General features: G+C 39.6%; 1 protein-coding gene across 3 annotated transcripts in view; it reads right to left on the bottom strand.

Annotated features, from left to right (window-relative positions):
- LOC138834636 (uncharacterized) overlaps window positions 1-17,048 on the bottom strand; it is a 49,158-nt gene that overhangs the window by 27,528 nt on the left and 4,582 nt on the right. For all 3 annotated transcript variants that reach the window (XR_011374225.1, XR_011374226.1, XM_070033134.1), the window contains exons 4-10: window positions 16,437-16,477; window positions 15,351-15,375; window positions 15,030-15,095; window positions 14,672-14,712; window positions 13,639-13,681; window positions 13,184-13,291; window positions 888-925 (exon numbers count right to left, since the gene is read on the bottom strand). Coding sequence is in view for 1 of the 3 variants with exons in the window: in XM_070033134.1 (XP_069889235.1) it covers window positions 888-925; window positions 13,184-13,291; window positions 13,639-13,681; window positions 14,672-14,712; window positions 15,030-15,095; window positions 15,351-15,375; window positions 16,437-16,477 (362 nt within the window). In the remaining 2 variants the exon portion in view is untranslated. The remainder of the gene's footprint in view (window positions 1-887; window positions 926-13,183; window positions 13,292-13,638; window positions 13,682-14,671; window positions 14,713-15,029; window positions 15,096-15,350; window positions 15,376-16,436; window positions 16,478-17,048) is intronic.

Raw genomic sequence — 17,048 nt, 5'->3', positions numbered from 1 at the left:
TAAAGTCTGGCAGTTACCCCACCCCTTCCAGAGCACCCCCCCCCCAAGTTCTGGCTTCTTGCTATGTAACTGGAGCTAATTCAGAGCTTGGAGGACTTTCCTGCAGAAGCTGGCTCAAACCTCAATCTTCAGATCTCAGCCTTCTGAGCAGCTAGCTAGGATAACATGTATGAGCCATGAGGACTGAACTCCCCTTGTGACCTGAAGTAAATGAGACTTTGTGACACAGTGGTTAAGACAAAAAAAATCAGTGTTGTTAGGCTTTCCTCTCAGGAAGATGGCCGATTTATAACATATTTCTCACCATCTTCCTGATTCAGAGTTAAGAATCAGAGTTCCCCCTCTGTTTAGCCTCCAATGAGATTTCCCTAGTTACCAGCCCACCTAGTGAGAACTAACATAACTGACCAGGTACAGGGCATGACTATCATTAATCCCTTCTGAGAGGAGGTGTGTCTTATCTCCTTATCTACTAAAGTGGACCTGGTGAATTCCAAGTTTCCCACTTCTTCAACACCTCTCTATCCTGTGTTAGGAAGCTTTCAGCACACCACCCTTGGAAGAATACAGTCAAACCATTCCCAGACCATAAAAGCCCTGGAAGCAATCACAGGCCACACAAGCTTTTCACTGTTGTGTTGAGTAGTTGAGTGGAAATTATAAAATTACATTTAACCTAAGTGCAACAATTTCTCCAGATAAAAGGTCCTAGTGTGTACTTTATAACCTAATGTTTCCAATTATTAAAATTCCTCCCTCAGATTTGTTGATAAGATTCTATCTCTGTTTCATTTTTCATAACTGGTGTTATTTTTATGTGGTGGCATTAACAAAATTAAAGAGAAAAACAAAAGTACCATTTATATTTCAAAGTACAGTTATCTTACCTCCACAGGCTGGTTGGTCAATTTTTCTTCACATGAATCTAGAAGGACACAAAATAATGCTTAGCTCATTGGAGATTATTTCTCATTAATGTCTCAGAGAACTTAGTGTGTTGTGGAGGAAGGTTTGCATGACGGCTCTATAGGGCCTAACTCTATAGGGCTATGGTTGACCAACAACCACAGGTTGAACTGCAAAAGCTGCAGAAGCAAAGGAACAATAAAGAACAGGGCTTCTAGCTTTCCAAAGAAGTCCAACTACTCTAAGCAATGTAAAGCAACATATCTTTCATGGAGTCAAAACTTAAATTGACCTGAAAATTAAATGACTAAATCTTGTCTCTTCTTCAGATCATTTTGACGGTAGGTAGAATTGACACTGCCTTGGCATCTATCAAGCCTTCAATTTCAATCAGGAATTGCTTCTGGTTGAAATTGGCTTGACATCTGTCGAAGTCCATATATTGAATTTATATTGAATTTGCCTCAGGTGCTGTATACTTTTAATTTGTGTAGTGGAAAGAGCAAGATATAGGTACATGTATCCATTTACCCTCTGTTATAGAAGCATTACTTAAGAATTTTTTCAGTATTATAATGTTATTTTTTTAATAACCACTGTAAGTGGGTATTGAATCTGTTTACTCCATTTAGGAATAAATGTTAAAGAAATTAAATATTAAAATAAACAATAAATTCCATTAAAGAAAAGAAATGGCTGAATCTCAGTAACAGCAACAAGCATTCTGGCATTTTAACCCATGCTAGTTCAGCACAGTCCTCCACAATCGGTTTCTGTGGTCAGCTGAAAAGCAGCAGATATATTCATGGTGTACATTCTGAAGCCAGGAGACAGGGAGTACAACTGGGATTCAACTCCCCCAATTCCTCTTTCCATGGTAAACATGGTCATTTTTTCAGTCTGATAGAGCTGTATGTATGTCTGTTTTCAAATAAGTCCAACTTCCTCAGTGAAGAAGCACTTTCTTTTAGACATGTGATGTAAAACATTACATGCAAGTGTTTCTCTTGGGGTTACATAAGTCGAGGGGTAAATATTAGAACATATATCAAGTAAAAAGTGAGAAATGACCTTTCAGGTATCTAAAAGGCACACTCCCATGTACAGCTACCTACATACACAGGGCTCTGAGAGTGATCAGAGAAGATCCTGGGGATGCCCTAGTCTCTCACCTGCAATTGATATTGAGGATTTGCCCAAATAGGAAGGGGAGCCTCAGGTAAATTTCTAAACACCAAGGCCAAAAAGTGATGCTGCTTCTCAACACAAAAGCAAAGAGTCCTGAAAAATGCTAAGATGTTTACTGGTTTTACACGGGAAAAGAAAACAAGTATGGCTCATGTGGTAAATATAGGGTGCCTGCTTCTCAAGCACCAAACCCTGAGTTCAAACTGTACTACTGCCCAGCTATAAACAAATTAATTTGTAAAAAGGAAGAAACTTCAGTGCAATTATTGTTATCTACTGCAAAAAGACATTAGTCATCACAGTGACATATAATCAATGACTTTGTGGAACTTGTCCAGCAAAGTAGGGGAAAAAATTAACTAAAATGTAGAGTAACTACAATAAGAGTAACAATCTTGAGGTTTCTAGAGAATGAGTTTGTCACACGCCCACTTTTGAATTCCTGTGGAACAAACAAGAACCTCAACTGGCATTTCTAAAATTCCTATAAAATTCCAGTAGAATAAATTGCTGACACAAGGAAAGAATTGAAGCAACATATTATAAAATGACAACTGAAATTAATAATTGAAGGCTTTAATTAGGTCTGGATTAAAAGTAAGGCAATCCAACAAAAATTCACAAAGTAGATTTTTAAAACCATAAAATTCTCAGAAGTTCTCTCAAATTTTGAATGAAACATAATTATTACAAAAGCAATGAAACTAAAATCTGGTTCTTTGAGAAGACCAGTAAAACTGGCATGTCCCTATAATGGCTACATAATGATTATTCTTAGTCGTGGGTTATCAACTTGATACAATGAGAAACAACCACTGCATGACTAGCATGCTTCAGAATGTACCTATCAAGATGTTTCAAGAAAGAATTGAGGCATCAGGACTTTGACCTTATGAGTAGATCGATCCCTTGGTGGGATTCAAAATAGGTAGGGCTAGTGGACGACGGTGAACAGTACGAAAAAGGCCCTAGGAGGAGGATGGAGGTCACTACGGGTGAAATTAATGAATGAATAAGTGAGTGGGGACATCTCTGCTGACCCATGGATACGGCAAGCACACACAGAACATTGTGAACAATTTTATGCCTGATCAATGAAATATACAAATCTTGAGATTTTTACATTTCAAGGCACAGACAAGACAATTGGAATTACATCATACCTATTAAATAAGTTGAAGCAGTCTTCGTAACATTAAAGAAAGTGCTAGGTGATGATGATCAAGTTAGTGGAATCACCAAATTCTCAAATGTTAAAACATATATTAGCCATGCTATGAAAAACTGTGTTCCTTAGATATTTTTATCCCATTGAGATAAAAAGTTAAATCTACATGAACTGTCCCACAGGAATGGACCCATAGGCTTTACCTATAGACATAAACTGGAAGAAAACATGATGGCCTTCACAAGGTGGATGGAATGGACATTTTCATTTCTTCATATGGTGCAATATCATTCCATGTTGAAAGAAATAAGCTCTCGTGGTCAAAAGGGCATGAAGCAACCATAAATGAACACTGATTTGTGACACCGGTTATGTAGAAAAAGCTACATAACCTAAAATTCCATTTATATAACATACAAATTGTAGATACCAAGGTGAGTACACATGAGAATCTGGTGGATACCTCACTGATGTGGATATTAACTTATACTTCTACAAAAAGGAAAAACAGCTGAGTTACAAGAATTATCGAATCTGTCAAGGTTCAGTACAATACTTGGGTAAGTTACAGACATAAGCTGATCTCTAGCCATAAAGGAAATGCAAATCAAAACATCACTGAGATTCCACCTCACCCCAGTTAGAATGGCCATTATCAAGAATACTAACAGTGACACAGAGATTCCGGGACGAAGGAGCCAGACGCAGTGGGCGAGAGGATTCTACTCAACACCAGCAAGAACTGACAAGGAGCGGACATCTTCATCCTGCAGTTTGCAGACCAGAGACGACCCAGGATCCAAGACTCGGCGTGAGTACAAGCCCGACGTCCTCACTCCTTCTCAGGGAGCAGAGGAGGGAAGGCCAGCACCGGTGATCTCCATCTTGGATACCGACAAAGCTCGGAGGAGCTGCCAGCTCCAACCCAGGCCTTGGAATGAAACAAGTCATTTAGCAGGTCACAAGAACTTAACGGTGAAGTGACCTGCCAGACTCAGCTCCATCCAGGGAAAAGTCACCCAGCTCAGGCGCCAGCAATTGGAGTGGCTTTCCTCACTGGGTAACCAGAGCCCCAGGCTGCCCCTCCCTCTAGCAGCCTCCACAATCAATTGAAAACCAGAAACCCTGAGAATGGCTCCAGGCTGGGCTCTGTGAGTTTTTCACAAAATAGCCCCAGGGAAAAGCTACTGTTTGTTGAAAGGCCTCAACTCTACCAGAACCTAGCCTCATCACCCCTCTTTTGTGATTCTCAAAGCAGATCACCCTCCTATTAAACTAACCTGGGAGGGGGATCTCAAAATCTTGAGTAAAGCAGAGCATTTTTCTGCCTGTTCGAACAAACTGACTTAAGAAACCAATCAAGCCACAGGACCTCAAGCTGACCAGAGACTCCAACAAGAGGCTGGTTACAGACAAAAGGGAGATACAGGATTCTTCCCACCCCTCCCAAAAAAATCAAAAACAAAAATCAAAGAACTTTTTTTTCTTCTTCTTCTTTTCTTTTTTCTTTTTTTTTTTTTTGGTACCTTATATATATAAAAAAAATTTTTCCTTTTCTAAAACTTTTATTAATCTTTAATTTTTGCCTTTTTTGAAAAAATAATTGTTTTCCAGTAACTTTTTTTTCCCTCTTATAATTTTTATTTTAGGAATACGTGAATGTGCGTTTTCCTTTCTTTTCTTGTCTTCTTTCTCTTTTTCTTTCTTTCTTAATTATCGTTTTGTTTTTTGTATAGCTCTACTAAACTTCTGATCTTTTTTTTTCCCTTTCTTATTCTTTTCACCTTTTCCTCTCTTTTGTTCTTCTGTATGTGACTTAACTCTTGTCCTGCACATCCTCAGATAAACCCATAGTTAACTAGTAGACCCTATCCCCCATTGTGTACACACTTAATCCACAAATTTATTACTCAATCCAAAACATCTGAGACTTAAATTCCTCTATCTCCCTCCTGTTTTCTCAATATATTCACATTCCTCTCTAAATAGATGGTCTTTCAATCTCCATAACTATATTAATTTTTACTTTTCAATTTCTTGCTGGTCTTTTTCATTTCCCTTTCCCTTTCTTCTTTTTCTCTCTCTACTTGCATCCTACCCAACCTATTTCCTCATTGAGATTAGGACATAGTTAACTCTCCCTGTGCCTCCCCACACCAATCTATTCCTATTTTTACCCACATCTCTCCCTAACCCTAAAAATGTCTGGTTTTCCAAATTCTCCTCTGCGGTTCAAAGCCCATTAACATATAGTTGTTTGATGTTGAATAGATGTATCTGTTGAACTAGATTGTATCTGTAGACTATTGACTGTATAAATGCAAATGGTGCTTGATGGTTGCCTTAAGATAGTGTTCTAGCACAAAACTGGTACTATTTTCATCTCAAATGGGCAGAGTAAGCTGGAAAAACACAAGAAAAATGGCAAATCCGGGTATCTCAATTCCCAATCTTGATAATCAGGGGTCAGATCAGATAATGAACAATCCAGAGGAGAGTTCCCAAATAGCTCTACAAACACTGGTGGCAAACATGATAAATGAGAAGATTGACAACTTACAAAGGACTCTGTATGAGCATGATAGAGAGAGAGAGGAGGCATCCCAAAAGTTTATACAGGAATATCATAAGCGTTAGGAAGCTATGCAAAAACTGATACAGGATTTGCGTGAACAACTTGAGAATACTCAAAGAGAAAGGGAGGAATGGCGTGAGCAGGCTGAGAACACTCAAAGAGAACTGCAGGAATCCCACAAAAGGGAGGAAAGAGAACTGCAGGAATCCCACAAACGGGAGGAAGCTAATCAAAGAGTAATTCAGGAATTGAGGGACCAGGTAGAGAATACACAAAGATCACTAAAGGCATTCATGGAATCCATTAACAAAGAGCTGAAGGAAGTCAGGGAGACCACAAAGGGAATGCTGAATGGAACCCAACAGAAGGAATGGGAGTCCAAAGAAACCATAACCAATCAACTAAGTGATTTGAGAACAAACACTGAACACCAAATTAAGGAAGTAAAGAAATTCATACAAGACCTAAAACAGAGCTTCAACAAAGAACTTGAAGCCATCAAAGCTGACCAATTAGAAGGAAAAGAGATAAAAAACAAAGTAGAGAGTCTTGTTAGACCATGCAGAAGATCGAATCTCAGGGATTGAAGACAGCCTAGATATTATAGAGAAAGAACATACAACCATCCAAGACAAGTCCAAGAAATATGATAGATCTATCCAACACCTGGAAGACACCATCAGAAGGCCTAATCTAAGGATAATGGGTGTAGAGGAACACCTAGAAACAGAACTTAATGGTCTAGGAAATTTGTTTAACAGGATCCTAGCAGAGAACTTCCCAAACATACAAAAAGAGAGGCCTATTCAGATACAAGAAGCTTTTAGAACCCCAAATAGACCAGACCAGAATAGGACATCCCACCATCACATTATAATCCACACAGGATCAACTCAGACCAAGGAAAAGATCCTTAAAGCTGTCAAGGAGAAAAGGGTAATCACCTATAAAGGGAAACCAATTAGAATCACCTCAGATTTCTCAGCAGAGACAATAAAAGCAAGAAGAGCCTGGAATGATGTATTCCATGCCCTAAAAACAAACAACTATCAACCAAGAATACTGTACCCAGCTAAACTCTCCTTCATAACTGAAGGCCAAATAAAAACCTTCCATAGCAAAGAAAAATTGAAACAATACATCTCCACCAAACCAGCCCTACAAAAGATTCTTAAAGATGTCCTACACATAGAAAACCAACAAGACCGCAACAAAGGCCAAGAAACTGCACCCAAACTGAGAATCCAAGAACCATAGGAAGAACCCAGTTTTCCCAGCCCCCAAGAAGGTGGATAACATGGCAGGAACTCCCAAATACCTCTCAGTCCTATCTCTTAACGTTAACGGACTGAACTCTCCAATTAAGCGACATAGACTGTCTAGTTGGATTAAAAAACAAGACCCTTCTATCTGCTGCCTGCAGGAGTCACATCTTGCCCGTAAAAACAAACACATTTTCAATGTAAAAGGCTGGAACAAAATCTACCAAGCAAACGGCCCCCATTAACAGGCGGGAGTTGCAATCCTAATATCAGATGAAATAGACTTCAAATTAAAATTCGTGAGAAGAGATAAAGAAGGTCGCTACATACTAATTAAAGGATCTCTCCTTCAGGAGGATATTACAATTCTAAATATCTATTCGCCAAACAATGGAGCACCCAAATTTATCAAAGAAACACTACTTTCCCTCAAATCCCATATAGATCCAAAGACATTAATTGTTGGGGATTTTAACACACCACTCTCCCCATTAGATAGATCAACTCGGCAAAAACTCAACAGAGAAACCACAGATCTAAATAGCTGCATAGAACAACTAGACTTAACAGACATCTACCGAACATTTCACCCAGCAGCATCAGAATACACGTTTTTCTCAGCAGCACATGGAACGTTTTCTAAAATAGACCACATTTTAGGCCACAAAGCAAACTTGTCTAAATTCAGAAACGTGGAAGTTATACCTTGCATTCTCTCTGACCACAAGGGAATAAAATTAGAACTCAACACGAAAAGCCTCCAAAGAAAGTCCAGTATCACATGGAGGCTGAACAACACACTGTTGAATCAAGGGTGGGTCATGGAAGAGATTAGAAAGGAAATTCAAATGTTCATGCTATTCAACACAAATTACCAGCTCCTCTGGGACACAGCAAAGGCAGTACTCAGAGGCAAGTTTATAGCTCTGAGCTCCTACATCAACAAATTGGAGAGATCTGAAACTAACAATTTAATGACACATCTAAACCTCCTTGAAAAATAGCAACAAGATAAACCCCAATCCAGTAGACGGAAAGAAATCATCAAAATTAAATCATAATTAAATGAATTAGAATCCAAAAAACTATAGAAAGAATCAACAAAACAAAGAGTTGGTTCTTCAAAAAAATTAACAAAATTGACAGACCCTTAGCAAATCTTATCAGAAAAAGGAGAGAACACACCCAAATTAATAAACTCAGAGATGAGAATGGAAACATCACCATGGTAACAACCAAGATTCAGAACATTATAAGGGAATACTTCTCAAAACTTTATGCTAGTAAGTTTGAGAACTTGACAGAAATGGACCTTTTCCTAGCAAATATTGACATGCCAAAACTAAACCAAGATGAGTTAAACCAGCTGAACAAGCCCATATCAAGCATTGAAACAGAAACAGCAATAAGAGTCCTCCCAGCTAAGAAAAGTCCAGGACCAGATGGTTTTACAGCGGAATTTTACAAGGCCTTCAAAGCAGAGCTCACACCAATACTCCTCCAAATCTTCAATGAAATTGAAAGAGAAAGCTCACTACCCAACACATTCTATGAAGCCATCATAACCCTCAACCCAAAACCAGGCAGGGACTCATCAAAGAAAGAGAACTATAGACCCATTTCTTTGATGAACATTGATGCAAAACTTCTCAACAAAATTTTGGCCAATCGACTCCTACAATTCATCCAAAAAATCATACACCATGATCAAACAGGATTCATTTCAGGGATGCAAAGCTGGTTCAATATACACAAATCAATTAATATTATTCATCACATCAACAGGAACAAGAATAAGAACCACATGGTTATCTCCATAGATGCAGAAAAAGCATTCGACATGATCCAACACCCCTTTATGATGAAGGTTTTGGAAAAATTAGGAATCCATAGAACATTCCTCAATACAATAAAGGCTGTATATGACAAACCTACAGCCAGCATTATACTCAATGGTGAAAAACTAAAGCCATTTCCTCTTAACTCAGGAACAAGACAAGGATACCCACTCTCTCCACTTCTCTTCAATCTAGTATTAGAATGCCTAGCTACAGCAATAAGACAAGATGCAGACATAAAGGGGATCCAAATAGGGAAAGAAGAAATAAAACTCTCCCTCTTTGCAGATGACATGATCTTGTATTTAAAGAATCCCATAGACTCCACTCACAAATTACTCAAGCTGATTCAAAACTTTGGCAAAGTAGCAGGTTATAAAATTAACCCCCAAAAATCAATGGCTTTTCTATATGCCAACAATGAGAAAAGTGTGGCTGAAATTAGGAAAGCAACTCCATTTGTAATAGCCCCACAAAAAATAAAATACCTAGGAATTAACTTAACCAAAGAAGTGAAGGACCTCTATGATGAAAACTTTAAAATCTTGAAAAAGGAAATCAACACAGAACTTAAAAAATGGCAAAACCTCCCATGCTCCTGGATTGGAAAGATTAACATCGGGAAAATGGCAATACTTCCCAAGGCTATCTACAAATTCAACGCGATACCTATCAAAATTCCACCCTAATTCTTCAAGGAAATAGAAGAGGCAATCCAAAAATTCATATGGAACAATAAAAGACCCCGAATAGCAAAAACGCTCCTCAATGGAAAGAACACTGCTGGAGGAATATCAATACCAAATTTCAAACTCTACTATAAAGCCATAGTAATCAAAACAGCTTGGTATTGGCATAAGAATAGACCTCAGGACCAATGGAATAGAATTGAAAACCCAGAAATGAACCTACAGACCTATAGCCATCTAATCTTCGATAAGGAAGCTAAAACAATAGAATGGAAGAAAGACAGCCTCTTCAGTAAATGGTGCTGGCAAAATTGGTTAACTACATGTAGAAAACTAAAGCTAGATCCTTCTATATCACCCTGCACCAGAATCAACTCCAAATGGATCAAAGACCTTGAACTCAAAGCAGACACTCTAAAACATTACAGGATGGAATAGGAGAAACCTTAGGTCTCCTTGGCTCAGGCCGAAATTTTCTGAATAGAGACCCGGAAGCACAACAAATCAAAGAAAGGTTGGACAAATGGGATTGCATACGGTTGCAGAGCTTCTGCAGGGCAAATGACATAGGTAGCAAGATCAATAGAAAGCCCATACTAGCCATACAACGGACAAGGGTCTCATATCTAAAATATACTTGGAACTCAAAAAATTAAACCACCCAACAACAAATCCTCAAAGAAACAACTGCCCAATAAATAAGTGGGCGAAAGACTTAAAGAGAAGCTTCTCTAAAGAAGAAAGAAGGATGGCCAATAGACACATGAAGAAATGTTCAACATCCCTAGCCATCAAAGAAATGCAAATCAAAACAACATTGAGATATCACCTCACTCCAGTTAGAACAGCAAAAATCAAGAACTCTTAACAACAACAGATGCTGGAGGGGATGTGGACAGAAAGGAACCTTACTTCATTGTTGGTGGGAATGTAAACTTGTTCAACCACTTTGGAAAGCAGTATGGAGGTTCCTCAAAAGACTTCACATAGATCTCCCCTATGATCCAGCAATCCCACTTTTGGGCATTTACCCAAATGTTTACAAACAAGACCACACTAAAGCTACCAGCACAACTATGTTTATTACAGCATTATTTACCATAGCTAAGATATGGAACCAACCCAGATGCCCCTCAGTAGATGAATGGATCAAGAAAATGTGGTATATATACACAATGGAATATTATGCCTCCATCAGAAAGAATGACATTTCCCCATTTGTTAGGAAATGGAAAGGCTTGGAATAAATTATATTAAGTGAAGTAAGCCAGGCCCAAAGAAGCATAGGTCCCATGGTTTCCCTTATTTGCAATATCTAGTATAGGTATGAGTCAAGCGGAAAAGGTCAGATAATGTGATGTTAGGAAAATGAACCCTTAAATATGTATTTTAATGTTTTCATTTCTTTCATGCATATGTTTCTAATGCATTTATAAGATTATTTCTTTGTTGCTTTGTATGTCCCTCCCCCACAGTTTAACCCCCGCTTTCACTATATTTGATGTCACTATAACATGTGGAGGAGATGGGGGCAAACAAGTCGTTTAAGGATTCAGGTGGACCTGTTGCAACAATGAGAAGTACAAAATGTCATGTCAAAACCAGCTTTACAATGTCGGTGGGGGGGGGAGGGGGGTATAATTGGGTGGGGGGAGGGGGGAGGCTGGGAAGGGAGGTGAAGGGTAAACAAAGGAGGAGGCTGCAATGCTTGGTAAGAAATGTATGCATTATCCTGCCCATGTAATTGTAGCCCCTCTGTACAGTATGTTCTCAAATAAAATAAAATAATATTAAAAAAAATGATTATCTCTTTGTTGCTTTGTATGTCCCTCCCCCACAGTATAACCCTTGCTTTCACTATATTTGATGTCATTATAACTTGTGGAGGAGATGGGGAAAAACCAGTTGATTAAGGATACAGGTGGACCTGTTGCAACAATGAGAAGTACAAGTTGTCATGTCCAAAACGAGCTTTACAAAGTCGGTGCGGGGGGGGGGGGGGGAAGGGGGGGAAGGAGATGGATTGGGATTGGGGAGGAGGGGGGAGGCTGGAAGGGATGTGAAGGGTAAACAAAGGAGGAGGCTGCAATGCTTGGTAAGAAATGTACACATTATCCTGCCCATGTAATTGTAACTCCTCTGTACAGTATGTTCACAAATAAAATTAAATTAAATTTTAAAAAATACCAAGTAAAAAAAAAAAGAATACTAACAGTAACAAATGGTGCATATGTCCAAAGGGGAAGAATACCTATTATACTGTTGGTGGGAATGTAAACTTGTTCAATGACTCTGGAAAGTAGTATGGGGATTCCTCAAAAGACTACACATAGAGCTTCCCTATGGCCCCAGCAATTACACTCTTGTATATTTATCCAGTAGAACACAAACAAGGCCATATTAAATCTTCCAGCACAACCAGGTCCGTTGCAGCATTATTTACCATACCCAGTATATGGAATCAGCCTAGATGCCCCTTGATAGATGAATGGATGAAGAAAATGTGGTACATACACACAGTGGAATTAAACTCATCCATCAGGAAGAATGATATTGTACCATTCATAAGGAAATGGGGGAAAAATCATATTAAGCAAAGCCAGACCCGGAAAAACACAGGTTGCATGGTTTCTCTCATTTGTGGTAGCTAGAATGTCCCTATAATTCTGTAAGTAAACACACTGATGGTTTCAAAAAATAAAAACACTGGGACATTATATAGGTCTTTAGATATTCACAGACAGTAAGACCAAAGGAAAGAAAGACAAAGGCACAATACCCATGTGCATCTGATCATGTAAAATAATAAAATAAAAAATATTGAAATGACCTCCATGAAATGGAAATAAGGGTTTTTGTCCTTTATTGCTGTTATTGTTTTCTTCTTTTTGTCTTCTTTGTTGGTTTATCTCACTTTGGGATGGTAAGGAGGGGCCATAGAAATGGTGAGCAATTTGTGAGCAAATGTAGCAGTGGTCATCTCTAGACAATAGGTTGAAAACTAACTATACAACTTGTGGGTTGGCATGGGAGGGAAAAACTGGGAGAGAGTGAGAGAAGGGGTAACACTGTTCAAAAAGAAATGTACTATTTATCTGGCTTATGCAACTATAACCCTTCTTTTTTCTGATTGCATTTTTTAATACTTTTTGTTGTAAAAATACTGTACAGAGGGGTTACAGTTACATGAGGAAGGCAATGAGTACATTTCCTATCAAGCACTGCTACCTCCTCCTTTGTTTTTCCCCTACCATCCCTTCCCTCCCACCTCCACAACTAACTCTCCTCGCCCCACCCCCAGACTCCACCCCCACTGTACATCTCATTGCTACAGTGGGTCTTATATCACCTTTTAATAACAATTTTTTAAATACTGTTGCCATGAATTGAGATGTAAGAATGACATTCATGATAAAACTCTGCTTGTAGCAGTACTGATTAAGTCAATGAAAACTTTCACTGATTGAAAATTTTGATGGAAATATTCAGTCTTTCTCTCTCTAGTGGTAACAGGCATCACATAATTCTTGTCCCTGACTCAAGAATTCCCACAGTACCTTTTAGTATGCCTGGTTTTGACAGCACCATGTGAGGTGGACAGACTTCATCTGGGATTTTTGGTGCCACTTTTGAAGGTCTGCGAATCACATCTAACATGAAAGTTACTAAGGAAGATATTTACAGAAAATGTTGTAATAAATCAGCTTCACCACAGAAAACCAAATCAAAATAAGTAATGCGGAACTTAAACTTCTGATATGTGGTTTCCCTCTTTTGCAAAGTAGAGCCCATACATGGAAGACTGGGGTTCTAGAAGTTCATGGTTACTGTGTTGTGTTCCCTTTTCCCTTCATCCGTCAATCTAAGCACACTAGATCCTCCCTCCCATTAAAATCTGGGTTTCAGCTCTGCTAATTACTCAGAGTTTACTTCATGGAGTTTCACTCCTGCATCTATTATACATTCTTTATCTAGGGGCTATGTCTTCAGGCAGTGATTCCAGAATACTTACCAAATTTCTTCTTATTTTCCTTCTTCTTTGTTTGTACCTCCTGCTGTTGAGGGACAGCGGGGAGACACTCACAATGTACTCTTGGCAAGTTCTTTTTGCACAGCTATTTGGTTCTCCTGGTAATGTGTGTGTGTGTGTGTGTGTGTGTGTGTGTGTGTGTGTGTGTGTGTGTGTGTGAGCTTGAACTTAGTCCTAACACTGTCCCTTGAGCTTTATGGCTGAAGGCTGGCACTTTTACCACTTGAGCCACACCCCCCATTCTGGTTTCTTGCTAGTTAATTGGAGATAATTCAGAGGCTGGGGGACTTTTTTGTCCAAGCCAACTCAAACTTCAATCCTCAGATTGAGATAGGATTGCATAAGCCACAGGGCCTGAGCTGCTTTGGTGACGAAGTAGGATAGACCTCAGGAAAGAAGTCAAAGGACCTATATTCCTTTGCTATGATTTGCCCTCATGAAAATGTCAGCAGGTGGCCACTTTATAATAAGAGTATATTTTCATCATTTTGCTGATTCAGAATTCAGGATCAGTTTTCCCTACTTACCCTCATAACAGGGTTAAGAAAATAGGAGCTAACAGTCCCATGGAGAAGTGCCTGAGCTTATGTGGTAGCCTTGCTTTATAACAGCCCCTCTTGTGAGAACTAATATATCTGGCAAAACCATCCTCAATCCCTGAACTTTTGACTTCAAGTTCCCACTTCTTCATCATCTCTCTATGCTGGGTTAGGAATCTTCCAACGTACCACCCTTTGAAGGAACATGGTCAAACCATACACAAATCACGGAGGCCCCCAAGCAGAGAACAATTACGGAAAACACACAAGTCTTCAGGATTATTGAGTCAAGCCTCACCTCCACTTTCAGCTTTTTTTCTGGTTAACTGGAGGTAAGTGTTTTCACAGCCAGCCCAGGCTAGCTTCAGACACCAATACTATCAGCCATTTTGGATTTGCTAGGATTATAGGCATGAGCCACCCATTCCAGCCTGGAATTTCATTTGTGTGTAAGAAACAAAAAAAAGTGCACTTACTTCCTCAAAATCCTGGTTTTTTGCGCCATATTTTGTGGGACCTAGGAAGAAATAGAGCAGTTGGCAGTATTTTGGTAATTGGTGATGCAAATCACTCAGGAAACATTTCTGACTGTGGATGTGGGATGGGACGTGTGGGTGGTTGACAAGGATAGATTGAGTTGTTCCTGACCCATTCTTCTGCTTAGAGGAAGGATAGCCATGAAAATATGCAGACATTTAAAAATATGACACTACTACCAACAAAAACCCCACATGTAATCTGTTGTTCTGATTCCTTTCTTTCCTGTCAGTCTTCCACATAGAGGGTCTACCACTGCATCTCACACGGCTTCCCACCTGGGATGCTAGCACCTACCTGGGCGGTCTCTGTCATCATTCCTCAAGCTCAGATACTTGTCTGAGTCCAAAAGTGGTCCTGCATCTGGAGAAAAATCAGTAGAGACTATGGCTTGGCCCATCCTGACTCCAAGCAGGCAAATCCCTGCTGGTGTACAGAACATCAGCCTTATCTTTCCTTCAGTTTACAGATTTTCCCAAAAACCTCCATGTTCATAGCCTTACTGCCAAAATCATTTCTTTCGCTCAAATCCAACCTTCCTGATCAATGAGAACCCAGAATCAGGCTTGTAGACATAAGCCAGTAAGGTATTCCAACAGCAAGTGCATGAATACATACCACTACCACATGGAGCTTCGGATATCTGCAATTACAAAAATGAAAAAGTAAAAAACTGTGAAGATCACATCAGGCTGGATGCTTTACACTTTACATGGTTTTTCTCCTCAATACTTAGAAAACCAAACCAAAAACAACTGTTTAGTCAATGGCCATGTGCCCCCCCACAGCCATGGGGTAGTATACTTGTGGCAAGGGGAAGAGCTTTTCCTGAGAGGATATTTCTCAAAATCCATTAAGATATTCAAATGTATAATCCTTAAATCAAGGAGGAAAATCTGCGTGGTCAAAAGTACTTCTGAAAGTGATTTCAACTGTCCTAGAGTCAGGTATCCACAGGGAGGAGATTTTCACTCAACTATATCTCTCTAAAGGAATTACTGTCCATCCATGGTTGGACTGTCATATCTATTTTGGTTGAAAAGAGAACATTATTTTTGGTGTGTCTGTGGTCTGTAAATGTGCCAGCACTGGGGCTTGTACTCAAGACCTTAGGGTGTGTGTGTGTGTGTGTGTGTGTGTGTGTGTGTGTGTGTGTGTGTGTGTGTGTGTGTGTGTGTGTGTGTGTGTGTGTGTGTGTGTGTGTGTGTGTGTGTGTGTGTGTGTGTGTGTGTGTGTGTGTGTGTGTGTGTGTGTGTGACTGGAGGTGGAACTCTGGACCTAGGTGCAGTTTTGCTCATGGCTAGTATGCTACCACTTGAGTCACACACTTCTAGCATGTTTTTGGTAGTTAATTGGAGATAGAGTTTCACAGGCTTTCTTGCCCAGTCTGGCTTCAAACCACAATTTTTTCAGATCTCAGCAGCCTTCTGATCAGCTAGATTATAGGCTTGAGCCACCCTACTGGGCTCACTTAGCTTTTTTATTCAAAGCTGGCACTCTGCCACTAAAGCCACACCTCCACTTTCAGCCATTTCCTGGTTAACTGGAGATAAATGTTTCACAGAGTTTTTTTCTGCCCAGGCTTGCTTTGAACCATAATCCTCAGATCTCAGCCTCACAAGTAGCTAAGATTGATTATAGGCATGAGCCACCCAATTCTAGGCTACAACTTCCTTCCTATAAAAGACTCAGAAAAGTTCTTACCTTATCACATCCCTGATATTCTACACTTTCCTTTGTGAGACCTGGAAGAAACAAACAGTTGTCAGTATGTTGGTAATTGGTGATTGCAGATCACTGGAGGAGTTTTCTGACTATAGATGTGGGACTGGACCTATGGAGGTGGGTGGTTAATGAGCATAGACTGAGTTGTTGCTGGACCATCCTCTTGCATAGAAGGATGGCCACAAACATATGTAAACATTCAAAAGTAACAACAGAAATTCCACACAGAATCTGCTGTCCTGATGTGATTTCTTTCCTTCCTGTCTTCCACACAGAGGATCTAACTTGACTGCTCCTGGGTCCATCTCACATTGCCTCCCACCTGGAATACTGATTTCTACCTGTGAAATCGACCCTGGTAAAATTCAGGTACTCCTCTACATGTTCAAGGGAGGGTATATCTGGAGAAAAATCAGTGGAGGTTGTGGCCTATCTATTCCTGCCTGTACCGGGTGATGACATGCTCGTTCACAGAAGATCGACCTTATCTTTCCTTCAATTTACAGACTTTCCCATGAACATTCGTGTTCATAGCTCTTGTAGCAAAATCACGTTCCCGCTTCTTCAACTTCAACTTCTATGCTATATTAG

Source organism: Dipodomys merriami, unplaced genomic scaffold, assembly GCF_024711535.1.
Source record: "Dipodomys merriami isolate MVZ:Mamm:240054 unplaced genomic scaffold, mDipMer1.0.p SCAF_22, whole genome shotgun sequence".
Classification (NCBI taxonomy): Eukaryota; Metazoa; Chordata; class Mammalia; order Rodentia; family Heteromyidae; genus Dipodomys; species Dipodomys merriami.
The sequence above is the reverse complement of the archived record's forward strand: the minus strand, read 5'-3'. Positions and strand labels throughout refer to the sequence as shown.